Source organism: Aulostomus chinensis, chromosome 8 (genome assembly GCF_037954235.1).
Source record: "Aulostomus chinensis isolate RoL2024-O1b breed Wild chromosome 8, RoL_Achi_v1.0, whole genome shotgun sequence".
NCBI lineage: Eukaryota > Metazoa > Chordata > Actinopteri > Syngnathiformes > Aulostomidae > Aulostomus > Aulostomus chinensis.
Genome location: NC_141327.1, coordinates 12,551,257 through 12,570,484, shown reverse-complemented (window position 1 = coordinate 12,570,484; position 19,228 = coordinate 12,551,257). Strand labels below are relative to the sequence as shown.

The window sequence follows — 19,228 nt, the reverse complement described above, 5'->3', positions numbered from 1 at the left end:
AGGGAAAAAAAAACAACTGCTACACTGGAAAAAGCACAGAGAAGCCCCCCCCCCCCCCCCCCCCCCCCAAATCAGGACAGAGCAAGCTGATCAGTGATAGAGAAAATAGAAGCAGCATGTGGAAATCTAATTGAATTTCATTTGATTTAATCTTGTGCTTCTGAGAGCTTTTGACCTCTGAAAAATTTTTTGGGTCAAAAACAGTCACGGCAACCGAATTGTCAGCAGCCACACAGAGGCCGATGCAGGCTTAAACACAGAATTAAACAGCAACAAATTGATATTATAATTTACCAAAACCATGATGACAAGTCTTGGATTTGATGCCAAATCTGTCGAGGCATATTTCCATCCCTGCATGTCCCACAAAACACGAGCCTCCTCTTTCTTGCCTCCCCATGTGATTGGGTAATGCAAAGTGAATTAGAACAAACAAGTGATTAAAAATCTAATATGTAACAAAACAACGAAGTAGATAAAAGAGGATACGTCAAACAGAAGTTCAGGGAGGGATAAACGCAATCCTTATATACCATCCCATTCGAGTTCCGACAAAAAAAATCAACATTTTAAGGTTAAAATGTGACTGATATTTACTTGCCAGTGCCATTGGTTGACATGCATAAGAAGAAAAGAGGATAGCTGCTGCATGTTTTATGTCACTAGAGTTGTTTTGACACATTTCCCATCAGTTGTTTTACAAAATTTGTATGCAAATTGTTATTGCATGTGAGCAATATGTGTGCCCACGATGATGTCGTAATTCCAGACCCGGTGGGGGGGGGGGGGTCACAAAAGGACTCAAAGTTGTAGACTTCTAAAAGTAAACATGAATGAGATGGTTGAGCTGAGTTCATTCAGTCGGGCTGGTCTATATGAGTCTGACTTTAAATATAACCTGCCATCAGAGTGCAAGAAACATGTAATCTGGAGCTGCCACCAGTCCCATAAGACTGGAATCAAAACAAACAGAGCGAGAGGGAAAGAGAGAGAGAAGGGGAAGGAGGAGGGAGGGAGGGAGGAGACAGAGGACACCCAGCTGCTGACACACATGTTGTTTTCGTTGTAGCTGAAGATGAGACGGAGTGACCGACTGAGACAGGAAATGGAGATGTAAGGAGAGAGGGAGATGAGTTAGACCAGTCCAGCTGTGACAATGGCATGTTGGTGTTGTTGTTGATGTCATTCAAATAGGATGAAGGGAGACACTTGGCAACGTTCTACTGTCAGCCAGGAGCCACCTGTTACTGAGCACTGGCTCAAACCCACATCAAGCAGAGATAATGGACATACCAGTGCATGACCACCACTGGGATCCACTACGCTGCAACACAGAGACGCTCACGGCGGGAAATCATCATGACGAGTGAGCTCTGAGCTATAGTCTCACTGCTAATAACAAACAGATCCCACAGGACGGTTCAAAAAAGACCCGAATGATCATCAAAGTAACGTAAGAGGAAAACATGAAGGCAAAATCATGTTGAATTAATTTGGAGATGTTTGGTTAAGTGAGGTGATTGGAACAAACTGTGGACACAATGTTATCAAATTATCGCCTTGTAAAGTTGACATGGCAAGTTAACCGCATTAGCATGCAGGTGGACTTCATTTACTGGTCATGTTCGCCATTCCTTTAGCTTCAAATCTTACGCTCTCACAACATCTACGGGAAATATAAAGCTCTTCACCTTCACATTACATTAACCAGCTACGTGCTGTGATAAAGTCTAAGAGAATACACATGATGTTATAAATAGAAGCGAGTGAATTAGCCAAGCCAAAACAAGGAGCTGGAAGATACCAAAGCAGCGGTGAACAGCAGACTTGATAAAACTGACTCTTCACTTCCAGGATTTTACAACTCATAGGTGGGTCACCTCTGGTTATAAATTCCTGCGCACGCACGCACGCACACACACACACACACACACACACACACACACGTCAATCAAACAGACCCTTTTTATTCCTGCTAGACAGACCTCAGCAATACACGTCGATAAGTCAAGCTGGTCAGACACGGTATTAACATGCATCCTGAGTAACAAGATCATAAGAGGACGTCTCCACCAAATCTACTGTTTTGACTTCTTCCTCTTTTCCTTTTACTTTCTGACCCACTGGGCAAAAGAACATGTCTGCAGCTCTCCAGACAGCGTTGTGGATTTCTGTTGTAATAAAGTTATGAATTGACAGAGCTACTTTCTCATTAGCCAGACAGTCAGAGACAGCCCCCTGGTATCAGCTGGAGCAAGTAATAATCCAATCAGATTATCCAAAACAAAATGGTTACTTCCTTACTTAAAATGTCAGTGATCTCAATGATTGCTTCGTTCCATGTTTGCTGCTTCATAAACACAAACTCTTGTTTTTATGGGAGATAATAATCTCCTTCAGCACTGAAAACTTTCTGTCAAAGAATTCAAAGGTGTCGATCCACCGCAGTGTATCCACCATTACTCAGTTGGAAAGCATCAACACAACCCAAACAATGTTAACTACCGGAACACTAGCTGGCAGAGATGATTTAGTGTTTAGATCAGGGAGGAGTTATCAGATCACAAGTGCTCCCTGGAGACGCATGCAGAGGCCGTTCTACTGCCAGGGGTGTACTTTGGTCTGTCCCGCCTGTTATTAGATCACTCAGGAGGCTTGTTAATGTGCGTCTGACCAAGGCCGAGCTAACAGAGCTAAGAACATACGATGAAATATCACATTCACACAATGCCATTTCTGCTAAATAATCGTCAATAATGTGGAGACAAAGGCTATGCCGGCTGAGTCCAACATTAGAACAGTCTGGTTTACACTACTTCACACAATGCAGCCTTTCCACACTAGATCCCAATCTAGTCTAATTAGTGATGCAGCAAATCAGAGGGTTTTTTTTTTATGCTGATGTTTTACAACGGATTTGGCCGATAGCCGATATTTACCACTGCCCATACTTTCCTGTATAAAAACAAGTTTCCACGATGCTACTACTTATGATGCATTTTGTCTACACTGAAAAACAAAAATGAACAAAGTGAAGTTTCGTTTCTCTTGAATTCAAAAATGTTATTGCTCATCATTTCTTCATTATACACAAAAACAATGAGAAAAACATCCAAATTTACAGGGCAGATGTTAATGTTGGCTGTTGAACCGATACGACACCTAAAGAAATGGTCAGTATCTGAAAACACTGACGACGTGCCAAAACCAATAGATAAACTCCATTGCCCATCCCTTAATGCTTGTCCTTTAAAACAGCATCTGTGTGATATGTTATAAAGCCTCTTCTGAAAAATGGCATGATTTGAGGCCATGATGGTCAACCAAGGAAACATGACGTGTGAACACATGCAATACAACACTGAATCTGAAGTTGTGCGCTGGTGTGGTTAACCTGTCATTCACAGATGATCATGAGGCTCAACTGTCTTTGGCCCAACAGTGTCAGGCACACCAGAAAAAGAAAAAAAACACCGGAGAGAGTCAGTGTAAATACATCATTATGTCTACGTACATGGAGACACACACACTCACACAAACGCACCGAGTATCAAGTGGAAACCTGCATCAGCAGCATCACACTGCTGCTCCTCCAGACATCTGGCCCCGAATACAGTGTGCCAAGAAAACCTCACCAGGCATGTGGAGAATACAGATCATATTTAAAGCTTTAAAAAGAAGGGGGCCAAACCTCCGCAGCCACTAACCACTGTCAATGGCATACACTTCCAGGCTTTATGTTACTCTCCTCATGAAGAACATTCTTTCATGACATTCATTGCTCAGGTGACAGTTAACCTTATCCAGGACTTTGATTTACTATAAATCCATCCCTGCTGCTGCCTCTAAAAAAAAAGAAAAAAAAAAGACCCAAACGCTACTGTAAAGCCTGCGTTCATATACCAGCCTTAGGTCAACAGTGCAGAAGAAACGCTCCCTGTGTTGTGTGAATTCAAAGGAAGCGGGCTTGTTGTTCCATCTTCACACACGGTGATGCAACTGTTCAAACAGTTAATGCTGTGTCCCAGGTGAAGTGGGAAGTTGGAGTATCCAGTGTTTAATTTCAAACGGAACCATTCCCTGATGTCAATTTGCTACTTGGAAACTCTGAGATACCTGATGAACCCTGACATCACAAATCAAAATGGCTGTTTTGGGCATCAGTCGCATGAATGCTTTGAAAATATACCGTTTTAGCACTTTTATGTCTATTTTTTTCACATTAAATCAATCACACACATACACACACACATTACTTTTCATATTTTTAACAATGTGAGTTTTTTACTTTACTGCAATTCCTCTACTGGTACACAGTTGACTCAGGTGTGATGTAAAATGCATGTTGAATAAGGATAAACAGAGAGTGCAGACAACACTCTGCTTCCTTTACAGCAAATGCACGTTTGACCTTAAGTCCTGTTAGATGCGTTCCTGTCACGGACACACATTCTTATGGGAGTCACACTGCTCCAGAGGCACGGTCAATAATTCAGTGGATGTAAAATACAATGACCTGGCGGATGTTGCAGCCTAAACTCGCCGAAAGCAAAGACACGGCGCCATTATACATTGTCTTTGCAGAATGTTGAATATCTAAATGTTTAGCATGTGAGCCTCAAAAACTCCAACTGTACCTCCAGATTGTCTGGTGGAGCAAAAATAATTCTCAGGAATTCAGACCTCCAGGGAAAGAAAATCAAACAATATTATGTGTGTTGGCTGAAATATGCCCTGTGCTCACTGAGCTGTTTACTTCAGCTAAAACCTGACCCAACATGAGAGCCTCTGGCATGAAGGGCACTTGGGAGTACGAGGGTGTGGTAGCTGGTGGGTATATTAGGGTTTCAGCTGGTTGCTGACTGCTGTCATTCTGAAGTTGGTGTCACAACATCAGGCAGCGAGATGTGATGCACATATTGCTGTAACGACTTGGTTTGATGAAAGGTAACCAGGCGGAGAAAACGGGAGGTGGTGATTCAAATTATTAATCAGTGGGTCTTTGTGTGTATCAAGTTCTTCATTTGGTCTCCTGAAAATTAAAACGTGTCTGTTGTCTATAATTGCAACAGATACAACGTGTCTGTTGTCTATAATTGCATATATTTGTGGAGTACGCCCCCAAAAGATGACAGAAATGTCTGTCGACTAATTTTATCGGGTTTTTGACACAGACACACATCTAGAAACCACATTTAGCTCACTTAGCTCACTCATAGCCTGTTAGCTTGATTTCGCTAGCACACTTTCCATGCAAATTCTGCAGCAAGTTAAATTTTTCCAATGTATTCAACGCATATTCTGGACCGGAAAAAAACAAAACAAAAAACAGAATGATGAGTTTTGCAGATTACAGAGGTTTCCAAGACTCTGAGCTCTTTGAGAGAGCACGCTTTCCCCTCGGTTTCATTTCCTAACGGGGCTCAATATATATGAGTTGTAAATATGCATCCAGAGTGAAATATGATAAGACCCATTCCAATATCCTTTATCCTGTTTATTCTGAATAACATTTAGAGTTCAGTTAAGTCAACTGATAGATTTGGCTTTATTGTCATTCCTTTCTTTCAGCAGCCGTTTTGGTCACAACCCATCGGTTGTTGACTGTTTCTAATTCTAGAAGATGCTATATCACCCCCAAGTGTTTGATATTGCAATGTTGATGATTTCTTAAGAGTTGAAAACATTTGCCTGTGTAATCAAAAATATTCTCATCTCAACTTACGGGGCTTTGTAAGATCTGCGTGACTCTTTTCTTCTGCTCCAGAACGTTGAAGTCCTGCCGAAGATCGGGCGACATGTTCCTGGCTCTAAGGTACTCCGGGTCGTTGACGTTAACCCGGTCAAAGTAGCGCTCCTTGGTGGGTGGGGGAGGGGTGGTAACAACCCCCTGATGACTGTCCGCACTCATGCCTTCTTCACCTCACTGGTTTGCTCTATGGCCACCGCTTTGAATCTCTCCTGAGAAGAAGAACACAGGAGAGGCGAGCTGGTTAGAATAAAGGTCATACTCCTGAAAAGGCCCATGGAAAAAGTTGAAGTACAGTGTAAACATAAACATGATTTAAAAATACACAAGAGAAGAGTGGAGAACAGAACAGCAAGACCGGGATTCCAACTACAACACCTGTGACAAAGCTGCACGCACAGAAGAATCAGAATGCAAGAAATCTGTCTGTCAAAAGGCAAAAGGAGAGAATCCTGACTTTTCCCCTATTTTGTTTTTATCTTCCCTACTTGCAAAAATTTCAGATAAGCAACAACTCGTATAATCTTGTTTTTATTGATTCATGCTCAATACTATAGCAAGCCAAAAGTAAACAAATGTAATATGTGTGCATATGGTGAACAAATTTCCTGACAAACAATTGGAGCATCATTTGTTCCTCAAACACGTACATGCGGTTATCAGTGGACCAAAGAGAGGTGTTTCTCTTTGGTTTGACAATAATAACAGGCTCCAGCACAGCAGAGTTTTGTTCCACACACACACACACACACACACGCACATTGCGTCACACAATTACAATGGACACGACTGCACGCAGGCAGCGGCCAGAACACACTGACACACCAGCCAACAAAGCCTAGGGGGAGGACAGGAGCAGTTCTGTTTGAACAGCCAAGCCTTGACCGTTGAGTTGGTTTACTCCCACTGTTCACTCTCAAGTCAGTTGGCATGGCAACAAACAATTCTGCAGGCAGTTAGGGTAAATGGTGGCTTATCTTAGGAGTGATTGGTGTGTCCTGTCCGCGTTGTAGAACATCTTATACACACGACTGCAGGAGTAACTAGGCATCCCCGACAGTTTGCAGATGACGCTGTCTTAATCAGTCTGAGATGAAGAGGTTGTCCACGGGTCAGTTGTTTAAGTCTTTGCAGAGTTCCTGAAGTTAAATGTTCACAGACCTGAACATAAAGACCGACAACTTCAAACCTCAACCTTCCTGAGTATAATTAAGGGATCACTTGAACTTGAGGTACCTGGGAGCTGTCATCAAAAGTTCCGCCACCATACTGACACAGTCGTCGCATCTGCAACGAGGGTTTGTACAGACTAAATGATAAAACGGGGATTTTCGATACGGTCGGAACAATGGTGACTTAATTTTACAGATTTCTTTTATTGAATCCATTTTCACAGTCTGTTTAATTTTCATGGGATGGAAAACATAACCAAAAAAAACCCATCCAATATTCTCTAAGTAGCAAGTGAAATAACTGGCAGACATGAAATATAACATAACATGAAATAACTGGTAGACTTATTGAAGAGAAATCTATGACATAGATTTTCACGAGAGGAATTCATTCTTCTCCTTTATTGGCTGAGATGCAGTTTCCATGTTTAAAAAAGTAACAGGTTAAGATTTTACTTTGCTCCAAGTGCAATAAACACACTTAATTTATACTAAACTTCAACGGCACTCTACGGCAGCACTTTATCATACCTAGAAAAGTTTAACATTTTAAATTAACAGATACAGTCTTGTTTTTAGTTGTTTATTGTCCATTGTTCATTATGCTTTGTTTTTCTCCTCTACTGAGACACAAATGCGGTATAACAAAGATCTGAACTGAAAAGGAGATGGAAATGGTTACAGTTACGGTCACACTGTAAGGCAGAAGTTACAGTAGAAGTAATAGATATGAAAAACAGAGACACGTGAGGTTAGCTCAATCTAATTTGATCTCTTAAGAACTACATCTTTTTTTAACATACACAATCATCAAGTTACAATATTTTTTGGGGTCATCAATCAATTGAATTTATTATTTATCCCCTTCATCTATCATCGGATTTTCAGTTATTATTGTGATATGTGAACACGTATAAGAGGCAAACTAATGTAAATGGAAGTGACCTCCTTGGCAGAGGGAAAAACAAATATATAAAATTGCATTTGGGGTTGGTGCAGGGGAGGATAAGCTGGTGGTGTATTAGGGATGGGCGGAGCTTACGGGAGCACCACCAGATGGTGTCTTGGCTCTGACAGCAGAGGAATGACAGAGGGGAAGAAAGTGTTTAAGAAAGGGATCCCGCCGCTTTCTGTCTTCAAAAGCCCAGTGGTCATCTGACAGCAGGCAGATTTAGGCTCTACCCTGCCAGACGTGTCTCTTCCTCCCTTTTTAACTTTTAACATCACATAAATCATTATGGTGGGAAACGGGGAGAGCTGGAGGAGGAGACTTGCTTTGACACACGTTGCTAAGCTACTCATTCAGGTCAAATGCCACTTGAACAACATGGTTGAGATAAGTAGAGTGGCGCACCAGTCGTCCCCAGACCTTAAAGACAATACATTTAAATGGATCCTTCCAAGAGAATGAACGTGTGAACCACAAGCACGCAGATATACACACACACACACACACACACACACACACACACACACACACACACACACACAGATCTGAACTGTAGAGTTCTGCTTCTGTGCCAAATCAAATATACAAGAAGGCAAGCGACAACAAAAGGATTTGTAGAGGATTTCCGATGACCTTAAAAATCAAGCCAGAGGTGAAATAAAAATAATTGATTAGTCCTATTTATTTTCTATTATATTTAATTAGTTGTGATTTTTCTTGAGAAAATAGCTTCATATCTTATACTTCCAGATTCCAACCTTTGTGAATGTGTTGTTTTTGTTGACTGTTAGATAAAGCATGCAATTTAAAGATTTCAAATTAGACTTGAAGAAATTATCCACTTTGCCTTTTAAGTGCCAAATTATACATTTAAACAACGGGCAGTTCCTGTGTGGTGTTATCGCTAAATGAGGAAATTAATAGGAGCACAGGAAACGTCTCACTCTCTCTACCTGAACGTGCAATTAAAGCTAAGATTTATACTGTAGGAATGAATAAAAGCTGTCCAAAATGTCTTCTTAAATTGAAGGCAGCTGGGCAGCTGAGAGTTATGTAACCTGATATATATGGAATTCATCCTCTTGCCTGTTCTGCTTAGTGAGGAGTTGAGGACAAGGAGAGCTGCAATAAAACCCAAGTCTCAGACTACATGATTAGTGATGGAAATACAGTATTGTGATATGAAATTTGGGTATATCAGGAAATTACAACATCCTGAGGAATGATTTGAAATCCTACACGTTTTAAGTCTGGTTTTCTACATTGCTGTTTCAGGTCGTTTTGACTCTATGGGCCCGTCCGCCACACATTAACATCATTCAGGTGGAACAGCTACAGTGACCATAGACTATTTGTTTTCAAGGCCATTTTTTTTTCCTTTTCTTTTCTTTTCTTTTCGATAGACTACTCAGCTCTCCGGTTGTTTATTATGACAGAATCTCAACAGCTCCATTAGTGCTGCAGGGTGGGAACAAATGAAGGCAGTGGAGCAGGTATAAAAACCTTCTCCCCCTGTTACGCACCGTGGATCGTCCCAGCATGACGCCTCGGAAGACCTTTTCGAACCACGGCCAAAACAATAAAACCAATCCAAATGGACTTACTAAGGAGTTGACAGGAGTTGTGCTGTGTACAAGTCGTTTCACGTTCCATGGGAACTGTGACTGTAGCACCTCTTTAAGAGTTGATTGGTCTGGATTGAAGCCTCACAGAGGAGTTTCGCTACCTGAACTACATCCTGACAGCCTGATGACGAAGAGGCCAGGTGACTGACTTGACTAGCTGTACTTGCATTCAACAGCCCTGGGACAAAGCATGAAATAAGTTACTGAAAGGCACAACATTCCTGTCTTGTTCCCAAAATGTATTTAATGAATCAATAACACACACTGGACCCACAACAGCTAAAACAAGTGGTCCTGTCAATGTTGGTACCACCTGACTTTATGAGTACCATAAACACTGATAAGAGAGTCAGAGCTTATGAACTGTTACAGTTGTCAAATGAGATTAGCGTCCGCATCACCGGCGTCCATCTTGAGGAAGTTGAATAATGTCAGGAAGGAATGCCTGATATTTGCTGAATGAGTGGAACTCTGCGAGCTTGAATGCAACAGCTGAAGCCTCACCAAAATAAAGTAACACCCACTAATACATACAACCCCATCCCTCCTTTTACACACACACACACACACACACACACACACACACACACACACACACACACACACACACACACACACACACACACACCAGTATAGCAGCTCTGTAACAAGACACATAACTCCAGCAGTCCCCAGCATGAGCCCGCCCCCCACTCCCTCGGCCTCTGTCAATAGATCATTGTCCCCGTCCCGAACCCTCTCGGTCTGGTCACATCCAGAGCGATCGACGGTTGCAGGAATCGGGAGAGTGGGGGTGATGGCTTGTGTGTGTGTGTGTGTGTGTGTGTGTGTGTGTGTGTGTGTGCATGGGTGGGAGTGCACAATCAATTAGTGAAAGAATGAAATCGGATCCTCACATTGCAGCATCGATGTTGACGGGTTAAATTTGGTTCTCGTAGACAAATGCTCTCTGGTGATTCATTCAAACACTGAATGAATGAAATCACAACATTGCCAAAAAGAAATGTGAGATGCGGTTTAGAGATGGAGACTACTGTCATTGATTTAGCTCCATTATTAGCTTACAGACGGGGCACGCTGTGTTTACTCAAGGGCGCTAGACTGCGAAGGCAGCCTGAGGCAAGGTGACCGCAACCTCTCACCCCTTGACCTTTTGTGACCCCTCCCTCTTGCTCAGTTCCAGCAGACATAAGCCATCTTCATCTGTTTGGAAGCTGCCCATGACAACTTTCTCATCTGTTTAAAAGGGTGCTTTAAACCGGTTCGTGCTAACCAGCCCTCACACTCCACACGCTGAAAGGATGAAAGATTCTTCAACTCAAAGACATTTCTGAACCTGCTCTCTGATCTCTTGTTAGAATGTCACTGCCCTTGAAAGAAATCAGAGCGTGAAATGAAAAACTAATTGGGCGCACCGGTCAGTGACTCACAGGTTGACAAAACACAACTTGACCATGCTGCAACCAGCACTGATTATGACAGAGAATATTAAGATGTCAGCTGGTTTTCTCTATCAGGTGCAGACCATCGGTGAAGGGATCAGCTGTGGAATGTTCGTTCTGGGACTGGATGATGCTCCTAAATTAACTGCTGGGGTTGAATTGCTCTCTCCAGCTGGTGTTTGTACTCACGTGAGGACACACACACACACACACACACACACACACATACACACACATACACACTGCAAGTTAAATGACTTAACATGTTTTGTCATATGAGACCTCCGTGAAGCCACATTGATGCATGACTGCATTCCAGTTCAAAGAATGGGTCCCCCCCCCACCCCACCCCCTCCATCTCTGTTATGGGAGAGTACTGTATGTTACTCAGACACACAAAGCTCACCCATAATGCCTCAGTGCTCCTCTGACATTTGGAACTGGATAAGAGCCAGTGGTTCAGGCAGCTCTCAGCTCTGCATCTCCGCAACTCACCGTCTGATGACAGGCAACTAATCTGGACCCCCATGTTGGCCCGCGCTTCATCTCTCTGTCCGACTCATCCTCTTTATGTTTAGTTCATCATTCTCTAACGTTGTTTGGTGTCAAAAAACAAACAAACCAACACGTAACCTTTGCAAACAAACCACTGCATATGTCTTTTACTGTGCTGTTCACACGCATAAACACACTAACACACCCTTATGCTCTCACACACAAATGAACACACACCTCGCACCTTTATCGCAGGCCACTTCAAAGCTTGTGTAAGCATATCTACTGGCTGTCACCCCTAAAAATACACAAACAGCCTTTTGGGTTGTGTTACAACCCCAACAGCAACAATACCAGGAAAGAATCTGTATGTTGGCTAATTTTATCCTCACACACATACACACATACTGCCAGCAAGTCGTGCACATACACACATAACCAGAAGAGTGGGTGTGTTCCTTGTCGAAACACGCCTGCATGACAGATCCAACTGAAGGACAGTGTGGGAGCCAAAAGACTCAGCAGCTTACAGATCCTGCCGAGGCTTTACTATGAGACCAGAACGCGCACGCACACACAGACACACTCACACACACACACGACACGCCTGGTTGTGTTTCCTCATGGTAGAGACAGGTTGCAGTTTGGGGAGGTTGTGCAGAAAGCATTCCTTCTTAATCATTTATTTAAAAAGCTGAAAGGGCTGATTCAAGTTGCTGCAGCCACCTCAATTACTTGTCTCCCTTCACATACAGCCGCCACTGTTGCACAAATTAGAGATAATAATCGCAGCTAATCTTCTCTGGTGCTCACACTCACTGCACAGTTTCAGCCAAGAGTGTTGATGCAATTGAGAGTGTGTGTGTGTGTGTGTGTGTTTGAGAACATAAGCCATACTAACACGGAATTCCCCTAAAATTACAATACAGTTTGAGGGATGTAATCTTTGCTGCACGCTGTGGCAGCAGCTGAAAACATAAAACAACCATCCCTAAAATTAAAAAAAAAAAGAAAAAAAGACAGAATCTTATAAGAATGGAGCTGAATATCCTTGGAAAACTGACATTCAAAAAATGTCTCCCAGAGAAACGAGATCCCTGAGTTGTACATTCCAAAAGCCAAAGCAGGTGTGATGACATTAAGAAACCAGCACATAAACAAACAAGCCAACCAACCTTGTACTTCCTCCTCTGTCAGTGAATGGGAGAGAAAAGGCAGCAGTAGTAGTAGTAGTAGGCGGCCGAGGCTAAACACATGTCTCTATTTTCCTCCCTTGCTGGATAAAATCTGCCTCAAATTCCCAGAGTGACTGGGCGAAATGAAAGAGAGAGAAAGACCGGGACGTGAAGAGAAAGTGCGAGCCAGGCGGCGATCAGACCAACAGTCAGTCCGCTTGCCCGTCCAGATTCTCCATAAAGATGCTCTTTGGTAGAACTGCCAGCACACAGCAGATTTGCTTTCTCCCGGATTCCTGTGAGCTTGACTCCTCGGCGTTCATCAGAGAGAGAAGTACCAACAGCTGTGAGTGTGTGTGTGAGAGGATCTGTGTGTGTGTGTGTGCCCTCTGCAAATGAGGGTGTGTGTTTGTGTGGAAAAGAAGCTAAAGGAACCACGTGATGTAGGCTTAATCCCCCGCCCACTGGCTCACAGACACACACACACACACACTCTGATCCATGCAAACACACATATACAGACTTCTAAACCAATCAGAGCTCAGGCGCACACACTAATCACCCCTCCTCCTCCTCCTCCCTCACTCTCTCTCTCTCGCTCTCTGTGCTCTTATTCCTCGTCTCTCTTTTTTCTTTGATCAATTCACTTTTTGGTCTCTCTCCCACATTCCATAACCCTCTCTCTCATTATTTCTCTCATTCACACCCCCTGAAACCCCACCACCACCACCACCACCTCCGCCACCGCCGGGCAACTGTACTAAAGGTCAGCATTTATAAGGTCGGCGGGCAGCAGTTTAACCGCAGACACAGCCTGCTGCAGCAGATAATACACAACTGATTGTAAGAAATTCTTGATTAAATAAAATGCATTTATAAGACATTAATAACAGCAGAAGACCCTGGATTGGTGTTGGACTTGCAAAGTCAGAGCGGAATCTAAGAAATAGAGAATAGTTTAGAATAGAGTTAGAAGAACAGTTGAACGAACCCTGCTCACATCCCAGGTCAGGGGTCACCATCAGCTAAATAACAGCTGTTTTTGATTCAGTATCTTGCCCGCAGCACAACTGGAATTGTGCGTTCCTGGTTTTTGCTCTGATTCCAGAACGGTTCTTTCTCTTTCCTTTTTCATTTGGTTGAGAGTTCTTATCTAGCTGGTGTGATAAATAATTGATATCAGAGCCCTGCACTGTCAGAGCTGTTTTCTCTTCTCATGTTCAAGTACCTTCCAAAACTTTTTGGGGGTTTTGAATGTGTGTGCATGTTCCTTAAATCTCTATTAGACCATCTTTTTGTTAACTCTTTGAATGCCAGCTGTAGGTGAGAAATGAGAGCCCTGTTAACCGTGACAGCTGTGTTAGGGTTAGAGTGGTAAGTAGTCCTATGGTCACTGATCTGTGACCAGTCGTAGTAAATCACCGTCCTGACCGAGTACTTGACGGGAGTAGACCTTCATAAAAGAGCCTGCAGAATATAAAACAATAAACAATAAATTTGTTTCAACATTTTCTTCCTGCCTGGCAAAAAAAGAGCTGATTGATCACTGAATCAGAACACAATCAATATTTATGTCAGGGGGATCAGTTGTTACTTTCCCCTAAAATCAAAATCGATGGGCTCACAGTCTCCTGGATCAGAGATTCAGAGTGCAGTCGAAGAGATTTCCAGAAGCTGAAACGAACTTTTAACCATTTCAAGATGGACTCAAGGATATTCCTATATGAATACAGCTAACAGTTACGTCCTCCCTTAAATAATCCTCAGGATCTACAAGTTGCTCCAGAAAACTGCAAAATCCAGGTTTAATTCAAATAGGTCCGTTAATGTTTTGAGATATCCTGATCATACCTCCTTGGCTGACGCAGCACGAGCCAAATGCCTGGGTTTTCAACCTTGTGTTTTTATTGCCTATTGATTTTCCAGCAGTTGCTACATTTAAAAAAAAAAAATGGAATAAGTTGGGGAATCGTCATGAAAATCCAGTGTTTGCTGGGATTCAGGAGGATGTAGTGAGGGAGGGTCTCCTCTCCTCAACCTGCTGCATCATTAACCGGAATGTGAGCTGAGCCAGCAGAGGGACGCAACACGGTTCCTCTCAGTCATACTTGGAGGAGTTCCAATTCATAATTAATGCATGAGGAAGAAAAAACAAACAATCCATCCAGATGGAAACAAACTGTGTTCAGACGCTATGTAAAGATTGAAGTTTCTGCCCTCCAGATGATTTGATAACAGTTTTCAGATTATTTTACATTTAATACTGAAAATAGAGGCTTAATTTACCAGTAAGATGCATGAAGGAGTTGTAAAGGCAGCTATAGAGGTGTGTTTATTTTAGTTGCTATAACATGTATTTATCTAAATTGTGGATGTAGATACTCTCTACTCCCTGTCCTCATTGGTAACATTAATTTTCTTGATAAATTGCTTTCCTAATATATGTCATTATCTCGTTTTTGTATGAATCATGTGCACATTATACACATAAACTTCCAATTTATGAGGGCTGAGCAGCAGGATTTAGTGCGAAAGGCTTTTGGCAGCAACCTCCGGGGTAATGGAGAGCTGGAGTGTAGGCCGACTGCCATCAGAGAGAGAAACAGTAACAAGCTGCAACATATAGCTGAACCCAACTCACGACCTGCTCTCTGATGTTAGAAACCTGCTCGGAAGAAACTTTATCCAGAACTTTTTAGCGACACCTGATGCTTTCCATACTGCAATAAAAAGTGGTGAAAGTGATTGCTGGAGAGAGGGTTAGTTAGGCTGTGTATGTGTATGTGTATGTGTGTGTGTGTGTGCGTGCACATAGCTCGTCTCTTAGCTGAGGCAGAGGTACTTTGATGGACAGTTGGATACATGAGACTGTAACATGCAACTCTACTGGATACAGTTTTAAACCACATCAGAGCAAAATATTACCAGAATACTTACACAGATGTTATGGATTCTATACCGTGTCATTCTACATGGACACTGAAGTGTGTTTGCAGACACACACTGTATGTTTGGTGCTGCTGGAAACGTAAAGCAGGCTAGTTCTTCTAAATGTTGTCACATGCGTGTGGAGGAAATGATTGGAGCGTTTGCTCGAGGGCCCGAAGCTGCTTGGTACCAACAAACAATCTTCCTGTAGTCAACACATGATCTACTCTCTCCCCTCACAAACACTGTCTTGTACACAAATAATGTTCTCTTCGAAATGACACGCACTGCTGGTCAGTGACATCAAATTATAGGGAATACACACTATAGGCTCTTTATAGGAAACACCTCTTCCTTTGTATGCAGGAGCCCAGTGGACTGATTAAGACTAATCTTCTCGAAGTAACCTCTTTTCAGAGGAGGTGAAGCAGTAAAACACACTAGCGAACAGAAATACACAACTGATGGAGGCTGCACATTTAGAGTCAAGCTGAAGGCTGACAGAGTAGATTGCAATGATGAGTTTCTCCAATCCAGATCAGTCCAATTTGCTCTCTCACTGACTAATGAGATATTTTGAGTCTTTAATTTTGAGCTGAGCAACAAATCTATTGATTTTCTTTTAATAAAGTATTGACGCAGACATGTAAGACTTCTCACTTGCTGGGTTTTTAAGTGCAGTTTAAAGTATCGCATGAGAAAAAAGGGATGGAAAAATCATCTAATTTGCAAAAAAAGGTTTTATGCTCACTTGAGGTGTTTTTGACTTGACTTGCAAATTGAGAGATGGAAACAAATTTGCTGAGTAAGTTCTGAAATAGCGAACAGTGAACTCTTTCCTTCTCCCTCATCCTTCCTGTTTCCCCGTAACGGACGACAACATGGCTGGCAACAACAGCTCAGTGCGGTCTGATGAGGAGACCAGCATATTCTTCTGTCTTTTCCATGAAAAAAATATGTATAATAATATGTTTACTTGTTATGTTTCTGGTTTGTTACCTCCTCTTCCTCTGCATTTCATTACAGCCATGTTAGGGTATGTTGCCTTTACCTCCATCTTCCGATAAAACTAGAGTTTTTCTGCTTCGGCCACCACAGCACACTTGAATCAAATGGCTTTTTTGTGAACTTTTTAAAGATTGAGATTGAAACGGGGCTACTAACTCTTGCTCACGACATATTCATAAATGTAAAAAAAAAAAAAATATATATATATATAATATTTGTTTATTAATCATCATCTAGATTTTTTTTTTGAATGATTGTGATACTGAAGGCTTATCAAGCAGCCAGAAAAGCATTTGCCTCTGTATTACCAGCCCAGAATATCTGCACATTCATCTGCAGTGGTGAATGTGCCAAGTATAGCCTGGCATCACCCTCAAACGGCACCCTTCCTCCTGGATGTTGATGCCTCACTCAGCACTTTCTACCCCCCCCCCCCCCACACACACACACACACACAAACACACACCTCCAGCTGTCACTGCAATGCCTGACTTAGGGAAACAGAGCTCCCCATGCTCCGTGGTGCTGAATGCTGCCACTGAATCCGCGACACATCCCAGACGCAGGGTGATGTATGAAGACGCCACACACTTTCACATAGACTGGTCGCGCCTACTGTTGATGCCCTACGTAGTCGTGAAAGGGTCCATCTGTGTTAGACAATAACAGCATTCAAATGAACAATCATTTCATCCGGACTTCCTCTAAACATCTGGACACCGAGTCTTGAATCTGAGCATTGCACAACCTCCCTGTGTTTAGCCGGGAATTTACACAACCTTTAAATGCACGCTCAAATAAAGTGCAACAACGGGGCTTTATAATGAGAGAATTTAACTCATGTTTATTAATAAATGCATTTATGAGTAAAATGTAGATTGTTCTTGGCAGAACATGTGCAAGTAGACAACTTAGCCCTAATTTAGCCCCAAAATTTCCCACAACAACAATAACCGTGTCACAGCTGGACAAATGTTGTTCCTTCTTAAGATCTCCTCATGTTCCCTTGTTATAGAAAATCTTACTTCACACACCTAAATGTGATCATGTGCCTTCAGCATCAGAATAGAGTCCCCAACCTGGACTCTGATTTACAGATTCAACTCCCTCTTTGTTTTGGCCATATCAGGACTGGAAGGAGCCCTTTCAGAGTCTTACCTCTGAAGTAGCATTGCAGTTCGGTGCTACCGCAGGTGGTGATTACGGAAGGATGGTGCATAATGGCTTTGGGTGGTGACTGAAAAGACTGAAATTGTGGATACAAACAGCTAAAATGAGTTTCCTCTACAGGGTGTCTGAGCTTAGCCTTAGAGATAGGGTGAGGAGCTCAGACATCCGGAGGGAGCTCAGAATAGAATCCCTAGTCCTGATTAGGAGGCCTCCTGGTGCCTCCCTTTGGATGAGTTTGGATGTAAAACTGGTAGCAGCCTCCGTGGTGGACCAAAAACATGCTGGAGGGATTATACATATAATCTGGGTTACCTTGCTTCGTCTACTGCCACTGTGACCCAGTCCTTGATCCAGTGGCAGAAAATGGCTCAATGGTGTTTACATGTTACGACAACAATGGTGACGTAATTGGAAGAAGAGAGCAGAAGCTTTGTGCCAAATTAAAGGTTCTTCTTAATTGCTTGTTGGGATTTTATCAAAGTTTGTTCTGGAGTGTCAAGTGGAGACATAGTTTGTAATCAACCACAACAAACTCCCTAGAATCAGAACTGCATACAATCATTTTGTGCTTTACTGCAAACAGATGCCAAGATCATCAGATCTGTGAGATTAGTTCAGATGACTAACCCAAGAAGAAGACAGCAGCGGAGAGAGCAGAAGTCGAAATGAGGGAAGTGGAAAAAGGCTACAAGTTCAGCTAAAGGCTACGCTGCATAAATTAGTGCTCCTGATCACCCTTCTCACAAACGTATAATTACTTTCTGTTACTGCCTGCTTCCAAAACTGCAACAAACCCCTGTTGATCATCTTGGTTTGGGTTGCATGTTGCCATGTTCTGTTCAAGCCGTTATCTTAAGGTTAAAAAAAAAATGTTGCGTAATGTTGCTTTGAAGCAGAGACAACCCATCCAAGCATGAGAGGAGGTTATCAAAGCAGCAATGTCTCACAGGTGAGTGCAGACTTGTCTCCTAATGACTGCTGATCATGGCTCCGTGGCAGCACAACTGGCTGTTGTTGCTTCAGGTTGACTTGTGTGAGGCATTACCGATGACATTAAACTAAACCAAGGCAGTGATACTCTGCCGCCTCCATGCAACTCTTATCGAGTCTGAAGATAAATGAATCCTTCGCACAACACCAAGCTCTCAAGTAATACCATATCTTTGTTGAAGTCATCCCCCTCCTTGACCCCTGAGATAAGCTGTGGGTAAAAACAAAACACAAAAGAGGAAAACCTCAGAGTCTGTGAGGCCAAATGGATGCCGGTATCCATTTACTGTCAAAGCTCTGCTATCAGCATCACCCACCCAACTCCGTGCCGTAACAGGAGAAGAGTGAGGGGGCACGTTCACTGGTGCTAAGTGTTCAGGAATGTACAAACAGTTGAGTTCATTACTGGAACCTCTGTACTTTCTCCCAAAGACCCAGAGGGAATTCTCCAGATGTGGTAATTTTTAAGAAAATACGAGTCATTGGGTTTTATTCCCCTTACTTCAAGTACTGTTTTTGACATGA

The 19,228-nt window shown here is 42.6% G+C and overlaps 1 protein-coding gene across 5 annotated transcripts in view; it reads right to left on the bottom strand.

Moving 5' to 3' along the window:
* The window catches only part of add3a (adducin 3 (gamma) a), a 104,477-nt gene that overhangs the window by 28,202 nt on the left and 57,047 nt on the right, over positions 1-19,228 (bottom strand). For 3 of the 5 annotated variants that reach the window (XM_086211027.1, XM_086211026.1, XM_086211025.1), the window contains one exon: positions 5,726-5,961. In XM_086211027.1, coding sequence (XP_086067153.1) covers positions 5,726-5,911 — 186 coding nt within the window. In that variant the 5' untranslated portion in view covers positions 5,912-5,961. Of the gene's footprint in view, positions 1-5,725; positions 5,962-12,607; positions 13,006-19,228 lie in introns of those variants that run through there. The other 2 variants (XM_086211024.1, XM_086211028.1) reach the window with 1 other exon arrangement.